The sequence below is a fragment of the Prunus avium genome, chromosome 1 (genome assembly GCF_965620075.1).
Source record: "Prunus avium chromosome 1, drPruAviu1.hap1.1, whole genome shotgun sequence".
Lineage (NCBI taxonomy): Eukaryota > Viridiplantae > Streptophyta > Magnoliopsida > Rosales > Rosaceae > Prunus > Prunus avium.
The window spans coordinates 37,681,934-37,706,128 of record NC_142284.1 but is presented as its reverse complement, the minus strand read 5'-3'; the positions used below and the strand labels follow the sequence as shown (position 1 = coordinate 37,706,128).

Below are 24,195 nucleotides of genomic sequence, written 5' to 3'. Positions count from 1 at the left end.
CCAAAATTGCTCGATCAATGGCTTGAAACAAGTAATTCTTAGCCTTCAAGTCTTTGAGCTTCTGATCCTCTAAGGTTTTTTGTTGAGCTTCTGTCAACACCGTTCCTCCTGCATATGCTGTGATTCCATTCTCCACGAGACTCCAGTATTCTTTAGATCTCAAAAAATTCTCCATTAACATGCTCCAATGGTCATAGTGACCATCGAAGCGTGGGATTGATGGTTGAACAAAGCTGCTTCCTTCAGTCGACATTGATACTTGCTACGGCAAGAGTTGCTGCTTTCTTTGCTCTTCAGGCCCCAATTTAGTGCTCTGATACCAATTGTTGAAATATCACTTATAATTGAGAGAATGCAGAATAATATATTGAATGGAAAGTGGCTTTTAAATAGCCTTACAGAACAGAAAGCAAAAGAACACGATCCCATGACTAACAGTCCCTGATATCAAGGGATCCTCCTAAAGAAAAGTTCAAACCTTATCTACTTCCTTAAAACAAGGTTTATTTCAACTAAAACTAAACAACTTTAACAAATAGTAAATAATAACTTTTCAATTCGATCCTATCCCCTGTATATGAGAATAATTTAAAATATCGCTTTGTAAAAATAAAATTTATACATTTTAAGTTTTTATCATGTTAATTATGATATTCTAAATCACCTAAATATAATAATTAGAGTAATTTAAAATATTACATTTTGCATTTGAGTTCGAATCTCGTCATCATACATAAATAGTAATTTAGAATATTACTTCGTCAGAAAGAAAAAAATATTTAAACTCGCAAACATAGTAATTATTATTTTTTGTTTGATATAAAAAATATAAAAAAATATGACTATTTAAGTTATTTTATAAATCATTTGCATTATTTTCCGTCACCTTTATAACCTTTATTCTAATTTCTTTCTATTTTTAACTAGAGAAATAAAAATACAAAATCCATATGAAACCAATGTTCTTATAAATACATGAAAACAAAAGAATGAAAACGAGAGGTTAAGATAAGTAGACAATACTTACTATAACGGCAGTGGCACGGTCGTAAAAATTAAGAAGAAGAAAAAAGTGCAATTGACAGAAAGAAAAACAGGAAAAAAAAAACAGAAAAGAAAAGAAAGGAAATATTTGATGAGCAAAGAGAAACTGAGAAGCAAAGAAAATGAAAGCTTGTTGTGGAGGAAAGAAGCAAATCTAGACGACAACAAAAGCCAGTTTAAACCCCCCAATTTCACTTTCTCTCCGCATCAAATTTTCTCGGAGGAGAGAGAATGCTAGAAAATTGACGCTTCTTTCGCACCGATCCACTACCGCTTTAGCTTCCGATCCGTACACCCAGACAAAGCAATTAATGCTTTAGATCCGACTTTCTGATACAACATTCGTCGCGTTGCGATTGAAATCTTCGAGCTCTGTGGTTCAGCTTCGAGTTTTCGGGATCGCAGTTGCTGCTCATACACTGGGTTTTGTTGAAGCCATTTTTGTCTCTGTGAGCCAAGCAGACTGCAACTACTTTCGCCGAAATGGTTATTTTTGGCTTGTAATTTCGACTTCAATGGAGGTTTAGAGTGGCCAGTGGGGGCTGAATTGGGGTTTGAATTAGGTTTTGTTTTGCTCTTGTGGCGCCGTCTCTGCTTTGGTGTCTTCAAATGGCAGCATCTAGGGTTTCGGGGTTGTGCTGCACGATGAAGATCTTTATTTGATTAGATTACATACGTGGACGTTGAGCCTCTGCATTGCGAATGGTACGGTTATTTCAGTTGCTATATTAATTTATGCAATTTTTTATCCATTTTAACAAAAGATTTCGGCTTTGAGTTGACTTGGGCTTACCATACCATGTATGCTTCGCATTGGTATTAAGTGGCTGGGGTTGAAATTCAATTAATTTGAAGCAATTCGCGTGGACGCGAAGCAGAAAGGAGTTTGGTTTCTGAAGTGAAACTGGGAAAGTGATTGTGGGCATAATTTATTTTCATTGTGAGTAGTAGCTAGCTAGCTAGATGTATATGATGGGCTATTGCTTCAATTTGCGTTGTAAGGAGAGTTTGGGCTGGCGGTTTTGAGTTTGTAGCTTTTGGTGGTGAGAGATGCCTCCTTCGCCGGCAATGAGATGCTCTCCCGGACGAGAGCCGAGAGGGAACCATCACAGACGAGGTCGCAGTTTTGAGAGTGGAAGTTTTTTGAAAGAGAAAGATGAAGATCTTGCCTTATTCAACGAAATGCAGACGCGAGAAAAAGAGGATTTCTTGCTTCAGTCGTCGGATGATCTCGAAGACACATTTGGTAAGATGACATTTATTTATGATTTTATAGGAGGTGGAGAGTTCAGAATTTTGTCTCTGACTGACAGGGCTTCTTGTATATTTTCAATGTTACAGCTACAAAATTGAGGCAATTTTCAGATTTGAAGCTCGGAATCACCATTCCTACACGTGGAGAGAGTAGTGACCTGCTTAATGTGGAGGGGGAGAAAAATGACTATGACTGGTGAATTATACTTTTTCTTTTTTCTGATTTCTTAAGTGAGTTGCTGTATTACTAATTTTATGATGTGCTTTGCATTCTGAAGAACTAAAAACAAGATTAAATTGAATCTAGGAACAATTTTCATGTGTTTTACAATTTGAAAGGGTATGCGTTTTACATTTTAAAGTTGTGATTCACCAAAACCAAGGTTGTAAAACAAGTGTCCTGCCCGTAAAACTGGGAATTGTTATGTTATGTAGACCACAATAATTTACTTTTTTGGATGACAAAGAAAGCAGAAGTTTTTATGTTTTTTTTTTGGATGACAAACAATTTTAAATAACAGTATGCACTCCTCGCGTGCGAGATAATAGAGGAGTGTGGGAAGTGATTTTCTGAGTGCCAAAATCATCTCGAAGAGGGTTTGTCTATTTAATGGATATTTTGATTTATCTGAGATTTAAGCTTTTCTGTCCAAAAGCTGCAAAATGTCATTGCCTGAAATTGTCCATTTATTCACAGAGCAAAAACTGAACAGTCATTATGTTATGAGAAATACATTGCATTTTGTTCTTTTCATGATACTTTTCAGTGTCCGCCCTGTTTGCCCCTTTTTATTGATGGAATGATCTGGTGTTTAAATGTCAAAGGTTATTAACGCCTCCCGACACCCCTCTTTTTCCTTCCTTGGATAATGAGCCACCACCGGTTAATGCACCACAGAGGGGCAGACCTCGAAGTCAACCTATTACTATATCAAGATCATCCACGGTAGGGAGTCAACTCACTTTTATGGGATTTGATTATGCTTGGTCTCTGAAATATTTCCTTAAAAGATTATGCTGAGATCATAATTTTCCTTATACTATACATCATACTTGCTTCATTTGCAGATGGAGAAGAGTTACCGAAGCAGCAGGGGTAGTGCTAGTCCTAATCGCTTAAGCCCATCTCCTCGTTCTGGGAATAGTTCATTTCAGTCAAGGGGAAGGCCGTCACCTGTACGTCATTCCAGTCCAACCCCAAGTCTTCGGCCTGCTACTCCATCTCCATCACGGAGACCATCTACTCCATCACAGAGACCATCTACTCCCCCAAGTAAATCCCCAACACCTGCTCTGAGGTCTTCTACCCCAACACCACGGAGAATGAGCACTGGGTCCAGTAGTACTGTGGCCTCACCGGGGATAAGAGGAACTTCTCCGGTAAAAACAAGTCGAGGGAACTCTGCTTCACCAAAAATAAGAGCATGGCAAACAAATATTCCAGGCTTCTCCTCTGATGCACCTCCCAACCTTCGTACTTCTCTTGCTGATCGACCTGCAACATATGTGAGGGGTTCCTCACCAGCATCTAGAAATGGTAGGGACCATTCCTCCAACTACAGAAGGCAATCAATGTCTCCAACTGCTTCTAGAAGTGTTAGTTCATCTCATAGTCATGATCGAGATCCATTTAGTTCTCACAGCAAATGTTCTATAGCATCTTCTGGTGATGATGATGTAGACTCTCTGCAATCTCTTCCTGTGGGTAGTTTAGACCGATCAACTTCAAGAAGAGTTGCTGCTTTCTCAAACAACAGAGCTGTGGCCTTCTCAAAAAGACCAGCCAAAATGGTGTCCTCATCTTCCGCTCCAAAAAGATCCTTTGATTCTGCTCTTCGACAAATGGTACTTAATGATCTAGTGCATTTAATTGATCCTTTATGATAAGATATTTCTTTTGTCATCTAATGAGAGGAAATTAATTTATAATAACTTAGCCCTTTAATTATTTAGAATTTTCAAAATTGTTGTCTGCAAATGTATTCTCTTGCTTGTTCAATTCACTGTCTTTGTGGTGTGTGTTTCTTTCCTATTTCAAGTAATGACAATCACATTGGGTAACTGAAATTATAAAAAATGCCAAAAACAGGAAGTGTACTGAATTATTATAAGTTCCTTCTCTGTTCATATTTTTATTAGGTTTTCATTATGGTCTAGTGTTTTTCAATGAAATGTAGAGCATTGAAATCCTATAATTATTAAATATGTTACATTGTGCACTTCCCTCATTATGATTTCTCTGTTCATTCGTTATAGGTTTTCACATTTCATAGAATTAATGCCTTCCAATGTCTGTGCAGGATCACCGTAAAAGTCCTCAGATGTTTAGGCCACTCTTATCTAGTGTTCCCAGTAGCACCTTCTATGTTGGAAAAGCAAGTTCTGTGCATCGTCCTCTGATTTCCAGGAACTCTTCAGTCACAACTAGCAGCAATGCAAGTTCTGATCTAGGTACTAGTGTTGCACCTGATACGGAAGGGAGTGATCACAACCAGGATGATATGGCCAGTGAATCTGAGAAAGTGGCATACTCTGATGTTCATGAAGAGGTATTTGTCTTTGATAAGATGGATGCAGTAAATGAAGACACAGGCCATGATATCCATGATGGGCCACATGACCTTCATCAGGTTGACTTCAATAGAGGCACTGCAGTGGAGGGTGGAGCTGCTCACTCTGAAGATTATGGTCGCCCCAATATCATCATGGATGTCAGTCCAACCTCAGAAGATTCTCATGTTAAGGGTGATTTTTCAGAAATTGATAGTCTCGAAGACATGGAACCTTGTCCTAAATGTGGTCGCAGGTATTATGTTTCGGATCAGGTGGAAAGGAACATTAAATTTTGTCCAGAGTGCAGTAGGAAAGATAAACTTCTGAGTGTCCTTATTCCGGAGATAATTGTAGTTCCTGAAAACTCCACACCTTTGTCTGTAAAAAATTTGGAAGAAGAAAAGCCTTTGGATGCAATGGAAACCATGATGGTTGTGCCTGGATCTCCACAAGTTTCTGATTTGGGGAAACCACAGAGTTCCCAGGGTGAAGAGAATGTTGATCCAGGCCAAACTATCTGCAGTGAGAAATTCCCTAATTGTTTACAGGAAAAATCCCTTGTAAGACCAGTGGTGGAGAGAGTTGAGGATGGGCTTGCTAACCAGCAAGAGGTGGACTCACAGACTGTTGGTTGTGGGCTACCTACTAGTGACATTGGGGGTCAGAATTTGCATCATTCTAACAACTATCGAAATATGAGGGTTGACATTTCAGAAGGTGCAGGCATTTCCATACTTCTGAAGAGGACAAGCAGTAGCAAAGGGGCAGTTGTTCAGGGCAGGACTTTCACAGCCACTACCATACCTTATGAGGATCTGTCATATGCTAGAGATAGTTCAAACAGTATGAGAAGCTCCATTGGCCATGGTAGTTTCTCTGCATCATCTTCAGTTGATTTCGGTTCAGCTAGACAAACTGAAACTCGTGTGCAGCGACAGTTGAGTGGCAAGAAGTCAGACATGGAGAATCACAGACATGACACCAATATAAAACCCCAAAGCATTGCATCATCTTCCTATGGAGATTCAAACCATGCTCACCAAGCGCTAGGTCTTTCATCAAACACACTTGATGATGATATTGAGGTTGCTGGGGGAATTTTGGAACGTGATGTTGCAGAGGTGACTCACATAACATCGCAAGAACGCTTGCTAGCTTCAGAATGTACAGACGCAGATGCTACTACTACTTCTACCAGGACAACTGTTGTTGAGGAAGATGATACTGAGTTCAATTCTAGCAGTAGAAGAGTTGATACTTCTAACTCAGAGTTGTCGAGCCATGCAGTTAGCTCTCCATTAGAAGAAAATTGGGTAGCAAAATTTCCAATTTGTGAAAATGGTGCTTCAAATGAGCACGGTGAAGAATTGCAAAACAATGCAAGGAGTTCCACAGATGTAGAAGTTGTAACTCCAGAGCCATCATTCAAGGAGGGAAACACCAATCTCAACAGTACTGTTGACGGACTGGATGTTGAAGAGATTGCTACTCACAGCTCTTTGGTTACAGTATCAGTATCAGAAATAGAAACTGAAAAATGTCATCAGACTTACCCTTGTTCACTCAACGATGATGCTTCCCTTGAATCAAGGAGCACCTTGGAGGAATTTCAGGAGCCTTCAGTTCCAATTCCTTCTGACAGTGATCTGACATCTGTTCCAGAGACCAACAACACTACTAATGCATATGGCATCCTAGGTATGATTTATGATTTGCATTGATTTTTTTTTTTTGCTAGTTAGAGTTTGACAAACTCTTCTTTTTTGTTTTTGTTTTTTTGTGAGGATGAGTATCACATGGGGTTCATGATTTAGTGTTACTATATTCTATGACTATTTTGCTGTCCCTCATGCTATCGGACCCTCATCTTTTCCAGTTGTTGAAAGAAGCATGATATCCTGACCACCTTTTACTCCATTATGCATTATGTTTCTCTCATGTTTGTATTGTGCTAATTCTCAGTTTTGAGATGGAATTAGAGTGATTAGCTGACAAGATCTCATGTTTTTTTTAGAAGAGGAATCAACAGTAATGGTTGAGTGTCGAGGTCGAAGCAAGACAAAAAGCCTGACACTAGAAGAGGCAACAGATACAATACTCTTCTGCAGCTCCCTTGTCCATGATCTGGCCTACGAGGCCGCAGCCATAGCAATGGAAAAGGAAAGCCCAGCCCCCTTAGAAGGTTTGCAGCCTACAGTTACAATATTGGGGAAGTCCAATCCTGAGAGAAAGGAACCACGTGGCAGAACTGTTGGTCGACGTACTTCAAAACCTCGAAAGAGCCGGCAAAAGTGGGTGGAAACAGATGCCGAACCCCCTGTTAGTAAGACTGAGAACGATGAGAATGTTGACGAGTCTATGCAACGCAATGTAGGGCTTCCTAACAAGGTAGACGGCATGAAGCCTCCAAAGCTGGAATCCAAGTGCAACTGCACTATAATGTGAAAAGTATTCATTGAAATCCTGCTTAAAGTGGCCGCCGTGCATTTTGACCACTCCCTGCATTCCGTGGTTCAGTTCGGCCTCTAAGGAGGAGATGGTCCTGAGTTCTTGTATTTTAAGGGTTTTATGTTTGAAGGTGCTGTTTGGGGTAGTTGGCAATTGTTTCTGTTGGTTGGTGCAATATATTTGTAAGAATCCACGGTGTTTTGATGACGTAATTGTAAAGTTCTCCCTTGTCATTGGGCTGATAATGGTGAGAGGCATTGGAGGGGTTTGTGTTTGCCTCCACTTCCCACATTCTCTTGTTATTGAATCAGTGATTCCGATTCCGATGTGGTTCAATTCCTCCATTAGGTTAAGTGTGTGTGTACGAGAACCCGATTCATATTCATTATGATTGTTTCAAAAATATACCTCGATTTTTTTGCATAGTTTATTGGAGCAGGCATAAAGAGTATGTTGGTTTCTAATTCAAGGCCTTGTCTCGTAATAAGTGGTCAAGAGATCCTCTCATTTAGCTTTTAAGTGGTTAAGAGAATTTACTCATAGAATATGACCCCGTGTTTGATTTTCTCTTTATGTCTTCTAATATTACTTGAATTAAAAAATAAATAAATTACCAAGCTTGGATTAAGCAAGAAACCAAGCCCATTAAAATTTGGGTCTGCTAGTGTTACTAAAAGAAAGGTGGAGAAAGGTGTCGCCTTGAGAGACAAGAAGTCTTTGGTTTGAACTTCCATGACATCTTAGTTGTGTGTGTGTGTGAGAAATTCTGATTTCCTGTAGTTTAGATTATCACTTGTACTCAAAACAAAGAGAGAGAAAAGTCTACTGGTTTTTAGTTTTTAGTTTTTTTATGATTAGTACACTTACATGTAAAATAAATATTCCACTTTTTTCTTTCCGTTTTTGTTAAACAAAATGTTCAATTTCTATACGTACCCAATGGAATGAAACTCCCTGCAAGTAAAATGGACAAAAGTATCCCATAAAAATAGGTCCTAAAATTACATAAAATGAGAAGAGCTCAAAACAGGGCGGCAAAGAAAAGTTCCACAAAATGGCGGGAAACCCATAAACATAGATAAAGGACAGGACGTGAAACTTAAATCAATTTCTTCAACCAAAATCTACCATGGAATCCAGTTCAGACTCAGATGGCTCTCACATCTCCACCACTCCGCCAAGGCACACTAAACCCTCACGGCAACGACCACCTCGACCACCACCACAGCTACAGCCACAGCCAAAGCCTTTGGAGCCAAAACCAGAGCCAAAGTTAAAACCAAAGCCAAAGCCTGCCCTTCTACCCTCCCACAAATCCATACTTAGATTCAGAGCCTCATCCAAATCCAACCCCATTTCCGAACCCAAAAATCCCTCTTCGGAGCCCACCCGACCCGACCCACCACCGGATCCATCTCCCCTTCTCTCCCCCACTTTACCTTACCAGATATGCCGCTGGCCGTCCGATCCATCCCGTGTGATTCCCGCCGTTGATTCCGGCGATACACTTCTCGCCCCGCAGGGCCGACACTTCTACAAGTCACCGTCGTTCTCGAAAATTCGACGAACCACCATCAATTTCGATTCTTTCGAAGACGACGAGCCGTCATCTTCTTCTTCGGCCCCAAAGCCTCAGCCGAAGGCAGAGAAGGGCGAGTCTGATTCTTCTGTGCCCGATTGGGTACCACCAGAGCCAAAGCGTGAAGTGGCTAGCGGGTCTGGAGTTTCAGCTATTGCTGTAAAGAAACGTTTCGATTTGGTTGGAGGCAATGTGCCTTCGGTGCCTGTAAAGTTCCGAAAAAGTGGGGCTGAAGGGAACTTCGTCAAGCTCAACCTGAATCGCAGGAAACGCAAATTTGTGAACAGAAGAGGAAATAGCAGTTCATCAGGTCGTCGAAAATTTTATAGAAAGGGCAAAAGGAAATTGAAATCACAAGGTGAAAATGAGGGTGAGACTGTTGGTGAAGAAGATGAGTTGGTTACAGATGCTATGGTACAACAACAGAATCGGAAGCAGGACGGTAAAAGACCGAAATTTGATTTCGAATTGTTTGAAGCGGCGGTTTCGGCGGCTCGAAATGAGCCGTCGGATGAGAACTTGGTGAAATTGTTGAGTCTAACTTATGGGTACGATTCATTCCGAGATGGGCAGTTGGAGGCGATCAAGATGGTGCTTGAAGGAAAGTCGACAATGCTTGTTTTGCCTACGGGTGGTGGCAAATCGTTGTGTTATCAGTTGCCCTCCATAATTTTACCCGGGCTTACTTTGGTTGTTAGTCCATTGATTGCATTGATGATTGACCAGCTGAAGCAGTTGCCTCATATGATTCGTGGTGGTCTTTTGAGTAGCAGTCAGGTATGTCATGCTCTCTCTCTCATTGCCTCAATGCAAATATGTGTGTAATTTGATTCTTTTTGTTTTCGTAGAGACCTGAAGAAGCCTCCGAGACAATAAGGCTGCTTCAACAAGGGGCCATAAAGGTTGGTATATCAACCTTTGTAAGATTAATTTGTCTGCATTACTGATTAATTGTCATAATCATATGCATGCTTTGAATGTTTTGTTGTTACATTCGTCTTTCATGGATACAGAATGTGTTTTACCTTTAGTGCTCATAAAGTGTACAAGTTATTTCTATTTGGACTGTTTCTGGAGAGCTAAGGTTTGATGTGTTGTACTGCAGGTGCTTTTAGTTTCGCCAGAGAGGTTTTTGAATGCAGAATTTCTATCCATATTTTCCACCACCACAGTTATATCTCTTGTTGTGGTGGATGAAGCTCATTGCATTTCTGAATGGTGAGTGAATAGTGATGGTTGCACAAACTGTTGTCTTCTTGATTTTAGTTGTCTTAATACATGTTTTTTGTAGTTTGGTAATTACTCCTCACTCTTCCAGCTCAATTTCATATCTTATTACATGTGATTCCCCCTAAATACTTAATTTTGAAGGTTTTTCCAGGTCACATAATTTCCGTCCCTCATTTATGAGGCTCAGAGCATCTTTGCTTCGTGCCAAGCTCAATGTCAACTGCATTCTTGCAATGACAGCTACTGCCACAGCCACGACTTTGGGTTCTGTGATGTCAGCTTTAGAGATTCCTCCAACCAATCTCATTCAAAAAGCCATACTGAGGGACAATTTACAACTGTCAGTGTCATTGAGCAGAAATAGGTAAGTCTGAGTACTCCTTACTCCCCCTTTGTTTTATCAGTTTTCTTACACGATTAACTAAATTTGTTATGAATAAATAGAATGAAAGATCTGCTGATGTTGATCAAGTCTACTTCATTCACGGATGTTCAGAGCATCATTATCTACTGCAAGTTTCAGGTACACATAGTGTCATTCAAATGTCAGTGTTTTGTTGAGATGTTTTAAAACACTGTATATTGGGTAGTCTTAAGGGGTTTTCAAAGATACCATTTTCAGCAAGATTAAGTAGTTCTGTAAACTTGTCCCTCTTTCTTGTATGAGGGAATGCTCAAACTTCAGATTGTCATGCTATGTGCCCCTAAATATGTTGTGGCGGGATTAGAATACTGTTAAACTACTGGTGGCTGAGGATCACTATCACTTTTTTCAATGAATATACATTCTTTGTTAATACTCATTTAGTGTGGATGAATATAGTCCTACGTTCTTGACACTGAGTGGAAAATATTCCTTGCATTCTAATTTTGCAGTTTGAAACTGAAATGATAAGCCGATACTTATGCGATAATAATATCTCTGCAAAGGTCAGCTTTCCATATTTCATAGTTGCATGAATTATAACTTGCATGTAACTCTTGGTGAGGAATGGTAAAATCTGACCACATTGTAAAATGCTATTCAGAGTTACCACAGTGGCATCCCTGCAAAAGATCGTAGTCGTGTGCAGGAGTTGTTTTTCACTAACAAGATTCGTGTGGTAAGAATATTACCCTGTTCATGCCTTAATCCTGTATTATGCTCTTTTCATTATGTTACGGATATGTTTCTTTTTCCTTTCTTTTTTTATATGTAGCAAAATTCAACTTTCGGATTCTTGGATGATTGACTTATATGTTTTCATGGAAGGTTGTTGCAACTGTGGCCTTTGGCATGGGCCTTGACAAGAGGGATATTGGTGCTGTAAGAGAAACTATACTCTTTAACTTTTTTTCCTTTTCTGGAAATACTCATGATTAGGGTTGCTCATCGAATTATATTCACTTGAATTGTAACCTGAGAAAGGCAACAGTTGGTGTCTGTACTGAACAGCATATTAAACTTTGCAGTGCACAGATGGGTAGGTCGATATTAAGTGTGGCTTGTGCTCCTAGCTTCTTAGAAAGTCCATAGAAAATGTCTGGTAGTTCCACCCCACAAAGAGAGTCAAGGCCTATTTAGTAGACACTGTAGTCATTAGCATGCATACATGAACACATGTGTGCACATGTTTACTTCATGATGGCATATATCTGCATCTATGCTTGCTGGCTTATTGTTTAGAAATCGTTTCTCGAAGTCCTAATTGCATCTTTTTCAGGTGATTCATTACACCTTGCCAGAAAGCTTGGAGGAGTATGTTCAGGTGGAACTTTCTTCTAAACCACTGAATGGTTAAAAGATGGTCTTTATCTCAGAATTTGTTAACAAAATGAATGATAAAATTATATAGGAGATCGGACGTGCTGGACGGGATGGGAGGTTGTCCTATTGCCATCTTTATTTTGATGAGGATACATATTTCAAACTTCGCAGTCTTATGTATAGGTAGTTAAATATGATTACATCTTCTATTAACTTCGGTTTTTCAAAGACTTTCATAGGTTTAAAAGTGGTTCACAACTTTACTGTATTGTGTTCTCAGTGATGGCGTGGATGAATATGTGGTGAACAAATTCCTCTGTCAAGTATTCACCAGTGTTGAGAGCTTGCATGGGAAAATTTGTTCATTGATTAAAGAAATTGCATCCCGCAAGTTTGATATGAAAGAAGAGGTCCTTCCCTGCTACTGTTGCTGTTCAGTATTCTGAATTTTGATGTCGAGTCATGATAGAAGAATCACTTACAAGGAGTTTCAGAAGCTGTGTACTAAGATATTCTGTTCCTGGTATTTGTTTTGGCAGGTGATGCTCACACTTCTAACACAGTTGGAGTTGGGTGAAGTGCGGTATTTGCATTTACTTCCAGAGTTAAATGTAACATGCACTTTGAATTTTCATAAGGTAGGTAGCAATTACGTTTTGAGGTTTCTGTTTTCTCATGATTTAACTTTGAGCTAAATGTTACAAGATCGACCTCTTGATGATTGAATATTGATGTACTTGCATGAATGCAGACATCCCCAGTTTTGCTTGCTGGAAATGATGCTGTTGTTGCTGCAATTCTGAAAAAGTGAGTATGACTAGTGGTTTTGATTGCACAAAGAAATTGAATGACTTTTCACGAAGAAACAAGTGGTGAACCAAATTATGCTTGATGAGATTTGTCAGGTCTGAGACTAAGCAAGGACAATATGTGTTTGACATACCGACTGTGGCAAATAGCATTGGAGTTACAGCTACCATCCTATCAAACCATTTACAGAATTTAAAGGTTTGAATACTTAGAAAGAAAATCTTATTTTGAGAAAAATTAACTATTTGAGTTGAAAACATAAAAAGGGGAAGGCTGAATGGGATTATGGCACCTACCTATTTTTGCTTTCATTTGTATATTTCCCCTGTCTGATTGGTAAGATTTGTCCCAACCCTATCCCACCCATGATATCTTTTAAAAAAGAAGCCAATTTTCTCATATGCTTCACTTGACTTGTTCGAAGTTTATGGAATGCTTATAGTTACAGATTGGGCCTTTGATAAGCTAACATGTTTTATTATCTTCTAAAGGTGGAAAAAGTACTGTATTATCATCCCCCCATGTATTTATACCATGGTGCTCATGTAACCTCTCTTTTTTCCTTTTGATATTATTTTAGTTGAAAGGAGAAGTAACATATGAAGCGAAGGACCAAGCCTACTGTTATACAATTGTTGAAGTCCCTGCAGATCTTAGTTCTCTATCAGCACATCTTACAAAATGGTTATCAGAGGTGGAAAGTTGCAAGGTAAACGATGATATGCTATCAGATTAAACAAGTGCTTATAGCTGCTGTTCAGTAGCAATGGTCGTAAACAAGTGCTTTTTCTTGTTCATATCCGTAAGGAACCAGTTTGAACTGATGCTAAAGTGGGCCTATTGGTAAACCCATATATGAAAATGGTATCAGCTCTTGGTTGTTAGAACCCTGTTGATGGGCTGTTGTGGGTTCTTTTAACTTTTGTGCGTGTTCGATGTGCATGCCTGCATGCTCTCTGTACTAATGATTTGTTATCTGCTTTTGATTTAGGTGCGGAAGTTGGACACAATGTTTAATGCGGCAGTCTTTGCTGTAAATGCTTGTGAGAAGGTGCAAGGTTGTTGTGATGCCCAGCACACACTATGTTTGCAAAGGAATATTTTGCAATATTTCAATGAAGATGATAATTCTGAAGTCCCTAATAAGATGGGTAAAGACAGGTTGGTATGATGACTTGACATCATCCTCACCTTCCTCCAGCAAAATTCTTCACCAATGATGTCATTATACTAGATGACATTTGGCTGTTGAAACTTAAAAATCGTTTTAAATGTCTTGCTTGCCCATATGCTTAATTTGTGCATGAAAAGTTTTGCGTTTCTAACTCGCTTGTCCATATGCTTAATTTGTGGCATGAAGATTTCTTTTTCTAACTTGCTATGTACTGATATCATTATCATTTACATGTGCAGCCGATTTTTGCGAGCAGATATAAAAGTAAGAACCTACATATTTGATTAGATCCTAAACTCGAGGCAGCTCATGCTTGGCAGTTCTAATGTATTGGCTCTTCTTGGAATGGCAGGTCTTTCTGCAAAGCAATTCACAGGCCAAATTCACCCCTAGAGCTGTTGCAAGGATAATGCATGGCATTGCAAGCCCATCCTATCCTTCCACATTCTGGTCTAAAACTCACTTCTGGTATGTAAAACAAAACTGGATCTCAGAATTGTCATTTGATTTGGAGGGTTGGACACCATTTAAAGTTTTTGAGCCACGTGCTTGGCAATGAGCTTTTCTATGGTTTCAACTACTTCTCATTTATAAATTTTTTTTTGAGCTAATATGCTAATTCTGTATTACAGGGGAAGATATACAAATATAGACTTCCAAGTGGTAATGGAAGCAGCAAAGGCAGAATTGATCAATTTTGTGAGGAAAGATGCAGTGTAGCTTCTTTGAGTCAGGCATGCTGTCTTGTATAGCAATCAAGAGGATGGCAATTGAAGGTAATAGATAGAAACTGTCATATGCTAAAACATTGTCAATATACTGCCACCAACTAATTTTTCACTGTAAGCAAAGAAAGATGTGTTCCATTTTCTGTTTATTGTTGCAGTTTGGAATCAGATAAACAAAATTTCTCAAACTCTAGGGCTCCAGGAACTCAGTTATAACATTAGTAGGTAAGCAGCAACCTGCTCCTCTCTCTCTCTCTCTCTCTCTCTCTCTCTCTCTCATCCTAGTTGTCACAGGAATGGCAAAGCCCAAATCTACATGAACACAAAGAATAAGGGTTTATTAAGGGCGGGCCATATAAGGTTATAGAGATTCAAAGCTCGGAATGGGAAGGATCTGAACTCAGGCAGTTGGTTGAGTGGAAGAAGGGTGTTTGTTGTCATTATCGATGGATTTGATATGCAAAAAAGTAGATAAAGAGACGTAAACTATGCAATTAAGTTTTAATAATGGTCGGTTTACGAGTCAAATTATCTGAAAGGTGGAATGTTTGCTCTAATTGGATTATGGCAGAAGTAAATTGGACGTCTTGTCGCTTGCCACGACAGCGATTTACTATAAGACGCTACTGCTGGAGAAATTTCATTAGTTTTTGTAAAGTAATATGTTACAAATATTAGTTATATGTGCAAAGTTTACAGATAATCCATCCAACTTGGTCCATTTGGAGATAATTAAGCTATAGAAAGAAACCTTCTGATAATAAAAAAGCTATGGAATAAAAAACCAAAATTTTCAAGTCTTCTTAGGGATTGGAATCCATTTGGATTACTTGCACAACTCAAACAATCATTCATTCATTCATGGTAAATTTTCATTCTTCTTAGGGATTGGAACCCATTTGGAAGACATGCACAACTCAAACAATCATTCATTCGTATGGTAAATTTTCAATCCTTCTTAGGGATTGGAACCCATTTGGAAGACTTGCACAACTCAATTGAAACCCATTTGGAAGACTTGCACAACTCAAACAATCATTCATTCATATGGTAAATTTTCAATCCTTCTTGGGGATTGGAACCCATTTGGAAGACTTGCACAACTCAAACACCCATTCATTCATGGCAAAATTTTTAAAGTACAAAGAGGTAAAAAAAACGGAAAAAAGGCAAAGGGAAGCCATATTAATATGCCGCAGTTGGGGGTATATTCTAGCAATGTTTAGAAAAAAGAGGCATATTCAGTTAAAAGACTAGAGGCAAGGACCGTTAGTTATGAGAAAGCTCGAAGAAGCAAGCAACCAAATACGTCGACAAGAGACGACCAAAAACCATAGCTGTGATGGCTCATAATACTCATAGCTGGTAGTACCAAGAAAGAAGAAGGAACCCACCTCCTCTGCTCTGACCACTTTTGCTTGTTTTCAAACATAACGACACCAAAAGGCTAAAACTTCGTAGATCGTTGTAGAATCAGTCAGTCCTTATTATCACGTCACGCTCTCCCTCTCTCCCTCTCTCCCTCTCTTCCTCCTCCTTCCTCCTCCTTCCTCCTCCTACGCGTACAAACAAACAATCTATCAAGTGTCAGATTGGGTTTTGATTTTTCTGTTTACCCTTTTGAATTTACAATCTCGTTCGAATTCAACCAAGAAAAAGGAGATGGTTGAGGTGGCGGCATCTTCGACATCGTCGTTTTCAATCTTCACCAACTACCCTCTTCTCTCTGCTGTTGTAGCTTTCTCCATTGCCCAATTCATCAAGTTCTTCACCTCCTGGTACTTGTCTATCTCTTTTTTACACAATTCTTCGGATTTGGATCTTGCCCAATTCTTCAATTCAAGATTTTTGTAATGCATGTTGCTTTGCTTCGTAGTTCTTGTTTCTGATTGACTTTTTCAATGTACCCAGAAAAAAGGGTTGAATTGAATTGTACCATGCATAGCTTTTGCTAACTAGCATTTGCCCAGATCTTGATTCTTGAGGTGAAAAATGAAATCAATTCACTATTCTTTTCTTTTTAATATTTATATATAAATTTAGAAGGTCCTTTAATCAAAACAACAGTAAGCCTTAAAAAATTTACCAACCACACAATGCAATATCATAATTGAATGAGTGTTGGGTGAATTTCATAGCTAGGAGTCTACAGATTGTCTACATTTATTGATTCAATGGCCATTTGATTCCTATGAGATGGTATAGGAAGGAAAATGAACTTCTGTAGAGCACTTCTTTAGGGGTACTTGTTCTTTCCTTTTGTGACAAGTCTCAAGTGTAGAGATGTTCTTGATCATTTAGGATTGTTGACTATTAGTTTATCCTAAGAGTTCTTAAACCTTGATAGATTTGCAGGTACAAGGAAAGACGATGGGATTTCAAGCAACTTGTTGGATCCGGTGGAATGCCGTCATCTCATTCTGCGACTGTTACTGCTGTTGCTGCAGCCATTGGGTTCCAAGAAGGCGTTGGCGGACCACTCTTTGCAATTGGATTGATCTTAGCATGTGTTGTAAGATCCCTCTCTTCTTTGTTTAGCATTTTGCAGATAACATTTGGGCTTACATTTTTTTTATTTTTTTTATAAAAAACTTTTTCAAAGTCTGAAGAAATCATTTTGGTTTACATTGAATCTTATATTCATCTTGGATAATGATTATACAATGATAATTTAATACCGTGTCAGACTGCAGCCAGCTGAAATATGTGTATTCACAGACTTGAAACATTTTAAATAAATTGATAATGGTTTATTGTTCTCATGTTATTTATAATGCACATGTCATGAGATCTCTAATGTAGAAAATTTGGTGGCAGGTGATGTATGATGCAACTGGTGTGAGATTACAGGCTGGACGCCAAGCAGAGGTTTGAAGTTTGATGTTTTTGCTTCTCCTGGTTCTCTTTTAGCCCCTTCCCGCCCTTTTCTTTATTCTCTTGAGTTTCTGTGTCAACACTTTGTCTAAGAATTAACTTCAGAGAAACCTTGATGTTTGACGACCTTGCTTTTATCATGTTCTTCACATAATTCAGCTTCATCGTATCCTATTAAATTTTGGTTGATTTGGTTATATATGTATTCTCATTGGATATGAATATTCTTCAGGTTTTGAATCAAATTGTGTATGAACTTCCTGCCGAACATCCTCTGGCAGAGAGCAGACCACTACGTGAACTTCTTGGCCACACACCCCCTCAGGTTCTCTATTAGTTTTCGACCTGTGAAATTGTTTAATGGATCCAGATTGTGTATCTATCAGTATTGGAAACCTAGAACTTTGATAAAATAAACCTTTTTTCATATGATGATTGTTGTTCCCAATTGACAGGTTATTGCTGGTGGGTTGCTTGGAATCATCACAGCAGCCATTGGCTATTTGATTACTGTAACAATCAGTCGTACATGATGCTGGAATGGTTTACATCCACATAGATAGTGATACAATATAGCAGCATCTCTTAGTGCCTCATCTGTTATACCTTTGGATTGCAAATTGCAGATCCATCATACGCGGTATTTTCCGACTGTGAATACACAGTTTTTCTTGTCTATAATTCATTAGACTGCGTCCATTTGTATAAACACAAAACATTTGTAAGATGTGATTTGATTGATTTGGTATCTTTTGTGATAAAAACGGTCTTGTTGAGACGATTTGTACCATGTCAGTTTAATAAAGATGCCATATTTTACTTTGGTACTACTTCACCTAAATTCCCATTTTTGCCTTTGTAATAATCCCAGCAGGGCATAAAGTAGAGATTACTTTTATCATGCTTGTACGCTTTTGAACTTGTCAAAGGATGCACATGGGCGACTTGCCAACGGTTGTCCATCTTTCGTTCATTCTATTGCTTCAAAAGCAATATCTCCGCCTAACATCTCCATGGCAATGACTTTTGCATGATGCCTCATGCAGTGCCCAAGATTAAGTTTAGATAATACTTTCAAGCGTGTGTGCATCCCGTCGGGACGTAACCAATTCACTGTCCATAATTCATATGGTGGTATTTTTTCCATATCTGGTCCATAATTCATTGTCTAGTTTTAATGGAGCTTCTAATTGTCCTTTCACCAATTTGATCGATTATATTATGTTGGAGTTTTCCTCAGTTGGGCCCTCTTATTGAATCTCGGTTCCTCCTTTACAACTTGTATCAATAATGTGTGTTTGTGCGTGAGAGTAAGAATTCAAAAGAATTTACTTGGTAACAAAGTGACATACAGAAGAACAGAGTCTGTTACAAGTTGTCTCATGTTACGACAAACATAATATGGAACAAGTAATATCCCGTCAATGGTCTATAAAGTACATTACCCACATCAAGACCACTTTTATTTCAATACTGCATTGAGTATGCGGCCCCCTCTTTGGCTAGTATGTCAGGGGAAGAAGACAGCTCCTTCCAACCCAAAACAGCATTCCAATAACAAATGAATAAAAAATGAATACTAAGAATTCTGTCATCGGTCAGCTTCTTGATCTCTTCTATTATGCAATTTTACGCCCAACGTAGCAGAAAAAACCCTTCTCATTTCTGTTATGGGATCCCCAACAACCCCAGACTTCACACGCCAAGCAACATGCTCATCAGGCCGAACTAGGATGGCTCCTTTGTCAGTCATTTGACAGAGATCCCACCATGATGATGGATTCGATGACTTTTTAACTTCCACAACATCTATGCAATTCTCCCAGGGCGTCAATAATGCCTTACTTCCTGCTTCAACTTGTTTAACACTACCAGCAGGCCACAAGACGCAAACCCTCGCAGAAACTTTGAATTCCTCGGCGACTTTGAATGCAGCATGAGCAAGATGGTAGGACGAGTCTGTTGGTGCTATGATGAGGAGAAACTCAATTTTGTCTCCAGATATAAGATCCAGTGTAGAAATAGGAACCTACAGTAGTATGACAGTTAAGATGAATAAACATTGGAAATATAGTTAGTTTCAAAGCAGTTTGGCACTTTGGCACAAAAATGGGTTACTTCATGTTATTACTTGCAGAGTGAACTAAAACATTTAAGGCTTCCTGGTTTCTGGAGCCACAACCCACTGACGTAGACAAATTTAATGACAGCAAAAAGAAAACCGTTGGACAACACAAGCCAGAACATCTCCAGGCCAGCAGACATTTATCATGTAAATATTGAAAGAAAACAATAGCAACATACCTCACTTGAGGAATTTGACAATATCCTCACATTCATGTGGGGTAGCCTTGAACCCGGATCTACAGAAGGAACATAGTCCCTCCGGCGACCAGTAGGTCCTTCTGGAGCACCCAGTGCATCATCAGTACCAGGAATAAGTGCACCTTCTAGGTACCTAAATTGACACCCTAGAATTAGACATGTACATATGTGCTTCTTTAGTTGTTGAAGAATTTATCAAATTGATAAACCAATTGACAAGCTTTCATACAGTTGCAGAAGCAATTATGTCTAACTAGTCTGAGAATCAAGTCTGGTATGTGTGATACCTGAAACCAAGATCCTCTGCTGGGAACTGGAGTTGGAGACTCTTTCCTTCTTCAAATATCCGTCTTAGATTAGCAAGCCTTGAAGATCCAAGTGGGTTTTTTTCATTCAAAAGAGATTCCGATAGTTGTGCACGACCTATAGTGAAAATTCCATCCAAAATGGCCCTCTGTAGTCCAGATGGTAAGATGGAACCAACCCCCTCATTTATGACTTGATGTACTGCAAATCAAGAAGGAAAGTAATAGCCGCATGTCTCTAACAAACAAGGAAAACAGCTCACCATGCAAAATGCTATAGTAGATTGGTTTACCAGAGTTTGCAACAGTTGGATCAAGACCAAGTGCTGCTGGAACAGTCATGGCTGCTTTAAAGTTCTGAATGCTAAGTTCTGTATTGAAAATGGCAATCTGACAAAAGGCATAGTATGAAGATTAAAATCCATTCTAATTTCCAAAAAATAGTTATAAATAAAAGTGAAGAAGAAAAAACCAATACCGGCCTACGTTCTGTTTCATAAGTATGAAGTATTGAAGATGGTGCAATACCCTTCACTACAGAAGCTATTTTCCAAGCAAGATTATGAGAATCTTGAATTCCAGTATTCATTCCTGGACAAATCACATGAAAGGCCAAAAACACATTTGCATGATGAACACCTGGAGAGTTTCCCTCATCCGCATAACAAAAGCAAACTACTAACCAAATCCTCCAGCAGGAGGGAATCGATGAGCAGCATCACCAGCAAGTATTATTCGGTTTCCACAACTTATGAACTTCTCAGCAACTTCAGCATGCATCGCCCATGGTTTTATGTCAATCACATTTATGTCACTTAGCTCTCGACCAACCAACTTGAAGATTAATTCCTCACATATCTATGACAAGTAAATCCTTATGAGCAATTATCCACAATGAAGAAGCCTTCTTATTAAGGCCTTAAATGTAAAAAATGCCTTCAATTTAGTGGAAACAATCATGAGACTGCGTAGGACAATTTCCATAAAATTAACTTATCTACAATGCATAGCAAATATACCTCGGGACTGAAATCTTCAAGGTTTTGCTGAGGTGGATAAAATGGAATCTGCAAGATGATGAGAGACAATCCATGTAATTGCATATTTATATCACCAAACAAATTCCAAGACACTTTTAAAGCCAGCAATACCTGCAAAACAAATTCCCCTTGCTTGAGATCATGAGCGACAAGGACACCTATAGCTTCAGTATTGAAGATAAAAAACAGCATGCCGGGTCTCTCACTGAGCAAGTACTTCCCAAGATCTCTGCTAGAGAAATGGACACTCAAAAGCTTCTGCAAGTCCCTCTTACCTCTCATATCTATTCCAGCCAGCTTACGTACAGTACTTCCAGCACCATCTGTACCAACAACGATATTACATCTGATATTCCTCTCCATACGCTTCCCATCTTTGAGAAAAGATGCAGTCACAGAAATAAAATCATCATTGGCTTTAATGGAAACACACTCATGCCCCATTAATAGTTGCCTTTCCTGAAAAGGCCTATGGTTAAGGCCTTCCAACTCATTAGACATACATAACTTGAAGCTGAGATTTTCAAGCTGCTTAAGCAGTAAACTAATTAGCTTGTACTGCGAGAAGTGTGCGACAGAGGTCGGGCTGACAACTTGCTCAAAATCTGATGACAAAGTGAAACCGGAATGAAACTGCTAAAATACAAAATCCTAAAGCATATCCATACATTAAACAGTCTACTTATGAAATGTTTGAAAATATTGCACACATGGGCATGTCATCATTGTATTGGAATATCTTAAATAGTTAAAATGTCTTGTTGTCTAATCTCAAAGTTGCATAAGTAAGACTTAAATGCTGTGTGCTAACTGGGAAAAGAATGAAAGAATAAAGAGTTCAATTGCACCTTGGGGTTGCATATGGTCCACTGACCCAAGAATTGAACCATAGAGCGAAGTGCAATATATGAACTTCCTCCATAAATCTACTGGTGGTTGAGACCTCTGAATCTCCTCTGCCAGGCCATCCAATTTACGGAACACCTAATAATTTACAAGTTGAAATGAAGCTTGAATTCCTTCAAATAACTCATTTAATTAGATCTTCCAAATATGAAAATCAACCTCCATGGACCGATTGTTGATGAAGTGTGCCTGCGGATGTTTTGAGAAAGTTTTGCTTTTCTCCAAAACTGAACATTTGACCCCTATAAAATAATATTGATACATGATGATTATATATCGAGAACTCATTCCAACTTCCACCAAGAATAAGAACAACTTACAACCAATAGGTGGATATTAAATCATAAACTGCAATATATAAATCAAGTAAACAAGAGCTAGTACGTTTCATCTGAGAAAGTTGATTGCCCCAAAAAACAAAAGTTCTTAACTTCCGACAAGAAATTTCAGATTTTAAAACCTTACATTACCTTAACACATGCACCATCACATTCTATAAAACCTCCGCTCAAACACCACTCCTCCAGTAATGTCAAGCATGAATATTAATTAACTAGCACATTGAAATTTCCAACTTACTGCTCCCCTTGTTGACAATTTGATCATAAGAATTTATTTATTTATTTTAAAAAAATAACGAAGTATCTTTGAAGGTGAAAACAAATGCCAAGTATAAGCATTCTAAACTTCCTTCTTCCCTCCCAAACTTTCTTTCTAGGCAACAAGCAAGGCCAGAGGACTTTTAAAAAAGTTGGGTTAGAACAAGAACATACCTAGTTTTGTTAAAAGTATAGACAGAACAAGACCCACAGGTCCTGCACCGACTATCAGAACCGGAAGCACCGTATCATCGCCATTGTTGAATACCTTGGAGTCTGAAAAGGCTCTTCTATGTATGTAGCCAGGTGGGCATGCTTGGATTCTGGCATTAGCTTTGTGTAGACCGCAAAACCTCTTGAACAACCTTGAAACCGCCATAACCCAGCAGCTGAGCCCGAAACGAAGTTTAGAGCATGGTCACTTTTAGTATGGGACAAGAAAAAAGTGAAGCAGTGGTGGTTGGTTGGTGGGCTGGCTGCTAGGGCCTTGGTGGCATGGACTGGAACAAATATTTTGGGCTAAGGTTAGCTTTTAAATAGTTGGGCCTTGGCCTAGTATTTTGTGAAATATATACACAAAATGGGAGGCGCACAAAATGGTTCCTCTCAATTGCCCATTAGGTCCCATTTGGTTCATGGGAAAGGAAACTTGGTGATGGGAAATCAATTACTTTCCCATGTTTGGTAAGTCGGGTATGGGAAATCGTTGCCTGGAACATGGGAAAGTAGGGGGGAAAGTGAAGCCATCCTCCCTCCTTAGGTTTTACTTTCCCTTCTCATGGGAAAGTAAGGCTAGCATTAAATGCACATTTTTTTGACTAATTTGTCCTTACTAATAATTTATAATTATAGTTTTATCCAATAACTATTGGTATTCTTTTTTTATTTTTTTATTCATAATATATTTTTAATAGGGTAAAATTGGGAAACCAAACAAAATTAGCTTTCCATTCATACTCAAAACAAACATGGGAAAGGAAATAAAGTAATATTTCCGGGTTACTTTCTTGCATTACCAAACATGGGAAAGGAATCACCATTTCCCATCCATTAGGAAATGACATGAGAAATGATTTCCCATCAAATCCATTCCGTGAACCAAATGGGGCCTTAGGGTGAATCTTTGGGTGTTGCATAAACAAATGTTAGGTTCATGAAAAATGGTGGTGACAATTCCAAAAATTCGAAACTGAAAAAGAAAAGTTTAGAATTCCAAGCGTACCCACTGTTTTTGGGTCAAGCGCCCCTTTTGAACTGTGAAGTGAGGTGGAGACTCTATGTGGGCAAGCCTATGGTGCCAAAAAATATGACATGTTAGGCATATACCTCCAAAGAGCAACCATAGTCCTAACCCTCACCGGCCTTCCACTTCTTCTCATCTTCCTTCTACTGTAACTTCACATTTAGAGGGGTGGCTGGATTGACTGGATTGGCGTGGGGATCATGAGAGAGAGAGAGGAGAAAGTGGTCTAGAGAGAGGTGGCTGGGTTAGCCAGAGGAGGAGGGGGTGGGGAGCGTGCGGACAAGGAGAGGGGCTGGGGTTTTTTTTATAAAAAAAATTGTTAATTTCTCTTTTTTT

General features: G+C 38.9%; 4 protein-coding genes across 5 annotated transcripts; 3 read left to right on the top strand and 1 right to left on the bottom strand.

The window, feature by feature from the left end:
- Nucleotides 1-1,096: 1,096 nt before the first annotated feature.
- On the top strand, nucleotides 1,097-7,724 carry LOC110753116 (RUN/FYVE domain protein). 2 transcript variants are annotated; one of them, XM_021953926.2, is made up of 7 exons: nucleotides 1,098-1,749; nucleotides 1,869-2,290; nucleotides 2,386-2,494; nucleotides 3,124-3,244; nucleotides 3,367-4,143; nucleotides 4,599-6,549; nucleotides 6,866-7,724. In XM_021953926.2, the coding sequence occupies exons 2-7, from the start codon at nucleotides 2,095-2,097 to the stop codon at nucleotides 7,294-7,296; spliced, it is 3,585 nt and encodes a 1,194-aa protein (XP_021809618.2). In that variant the 5' UTR covers nucleotides 1,098-1,749; nucleotides 1,869-2,094; the 3' UTR covers nucleotides 7,297-7,724. The 2 variants fall into 2 exon arrangements, with proteins under 2 accessions (XP_021809619.2, XP_021809618.2); XM_021953927.2 differs by having other exon boundaries at nucleotides 1,097-2,290; nucleotides 6,869-7,724.
- A 590-nt stretch (nucleotides 7,725-8,314) lies between these two features.
- LOC110753095 (DEAD/DEAH box RNA helicase family protein) lies at nucleotides 8,315-15,095 on the top strand. The gene is made up of 21 exons (XM_021953903.2): nucleotides 8,315-9,655; nucleotides 9,727-9,780; nucleotides 9,984-10,096; nucleotides 10,260-10,472; nucleotides 10,553-10,631; nucleotides 10,985-11,038; nucleotides 11,137-11,211; nucleotides 11,361-11,414; nucleotides 11,812-11,856; nucleotides 11,944-12,038; nucleotides 12,136-12,265; nucleotides 12,395-12,493; nucleotides 12,607-12,662; nucleotides 12,761-12,863; nucleotides 13,246-13,374; nucleotides 13,657-13,826; nucleotides 14,079-14,103; nucleotides 14,192-14,307; nucleotides 14,472-14,615; nucleotides 14,726-14,792; nucleotides 14,862-15,095. The coding sequence occupies exons 1-19, from the start codon at nucleotides 8,429-8,431 to the stop codon at nucleotides 14,557-14,559; spliced, it is 2,925 nt and encodes a 974-aa protein (XP_021809595.2). The 5' UTR covers nucleotides 8,315-8,428; the 3' UTR covers nucleotides 14,560-14,615; nucleotides 14,726-14,792; nucleotides 14,862-15,095.
- A 663-nt stretch (nucleotides 15,096-15,758) lies between these two features.
- LOC110753100 (uncharacterized) lies at nucleotides 15,759-18,271 on the top strand. Its single transcript, XM_021953910.2, has 5 exons — nucleotides 15,759-16,345; nucleotides 16,923-17,079; nucleotides 17,385-17,435; nucleotides 17,674-17,766; nucleotides 17,897-18,271. Exons 1-5 carry the CDS (start codon nucleotides 16,230-16,232, stop codon nucleotides 17,972-17,974), a joined length of 495 nt encoding a protein of 164 aa, XP_021809602.2. The 5' UTR covers nucleotides 15,759-16,229; the 3' UTR covers nucleotides 17,975-18,271.
- Nucleotides 18,272-18,746: 475 nt separating this feature from the next.
- On the bottom strand, nucleotides 18,747-23,028 carry EMB2421 (FAD/NAD(P)-binding oxidoreductase family protein). Its single transcript, XM_021953952.2, has 11 exons — nucleotides 22,791-23,028; nucleotides 22,177-22,259; nucleotides 21,960-22,095; nucleotides 21,223-21,716; nucleotides 21,091-21,138; nucleotides 20,755-20,929; nucleotides 20,550-20,662; nucleotides 20,365-20,461; nucleotides 20,054-20,273; nucleotides 19,746-19,899; nucleotides 18,747-19,470 (listed from the first exon to the last, which is right to left on the bottom strand). Exons 1-11 carry the CDS (start codon nucleotides 22,993-22,995, stop codon nucleotides 19,033-19,035), a joined length of 2,163 nt encoding a protein of 720 aa, XP_021809644.1. The 5' UTR covers nucleotides 22,996-23,028; the 3' UTR covers nucleotides 18,747-19,032.
- Between the last annotated feature and the right edge of the window lie 1,167 nt (nucleotides 23,029-24,195).

Excerpts from the sequence above, each read along its gene's own strand:
- LOC110753116 (XM_021953926.2), top strand. The coding sequence starts at position 2,095 with ATGCCTCCTTCGCCGGCAATGAGATGCTCTCCCGGACGAGAGCCGAGA. Across the intron at positions 2,495-3,123 it reads GAGAAAAATGACTATGACTG|GTTATTAACGCCTCCCGACA; the intron begins GTGAATTATACT and ends TAAATGTCAAAG. Across the intron at positions 6,550-6,865 it reads TAATGCATATGGCATCCTAG|AAGAGGAATCAACAGTAATG; the intron begins GTATGATTTATG and ends TGTTTTTTTTAG.
- LOC110753095 (XM_021953903.2), top strand. The coding sequence starts at position 8,429 with ATGGAATCCAGTTCAGACTCAGATGGCTCTCACATCTCCACCACTCCG. Across the intron at positions 12,039-12,135 it reads CTTCGCAGTCTTATGTATAG|TGATGGCGTGGATGAATATG; the intron begins GTAGTTAAATAT and ends TTGTGTTCTCAG. Across the intron at positions 14,104-14,191 it reads TTTTGCGAGCAGATATAAAA|GTCTTTCTGCAAAGCAATTC; the intron begins GTAAGAACCTAC and ends TTGGAATGGCAG.
- LOC110753100 (XM_021953910.2), top strand. The coding sequence starts at position 16,230 with ATGGTTGAGGTGGCGGCATCTTCGACATCGTCGTTTTCAATCTTCACC. Across the intron at positions 16,346-16,922 it reads ATCAAGTTCTTCACCTCCTG|GTACAAGGAAAGACGATGGG; the intron begins GTACTTGTCTAT and ends ATAGATTTGCAG. Across the intron at positions 17,080-17,384 it reads GATTGATCTTAGCATGTGTT|GTGATGTATGATGCAACTGG; the intron begins GTAAGATCCCTC and ends ATTTGGTGGCAG.
- EMB2421 (XM_021953952.2), bottom strand. The coding sequence starts at position 22,995 with ATGGCGGTTTCAAGGTTGTTCAAGAGGTTTTGCGGTCTACACAAAGCT. Across the intron at positions 20,274-20,364 it reads TCCAACTGTTGCAAACTCTG|TACATCAAGTCATAAATGAG; the intron begins GTAAACCAATCT and ends CTTGATTTGCAG. Across the intron at positions 19,900-20,053 it reads GCAGAGGATCTTGGTTTCAG|GTACCTAGAAGGTGCACTTA; the intron begins GTATCACACATA and ends GTGTCAATTTAG.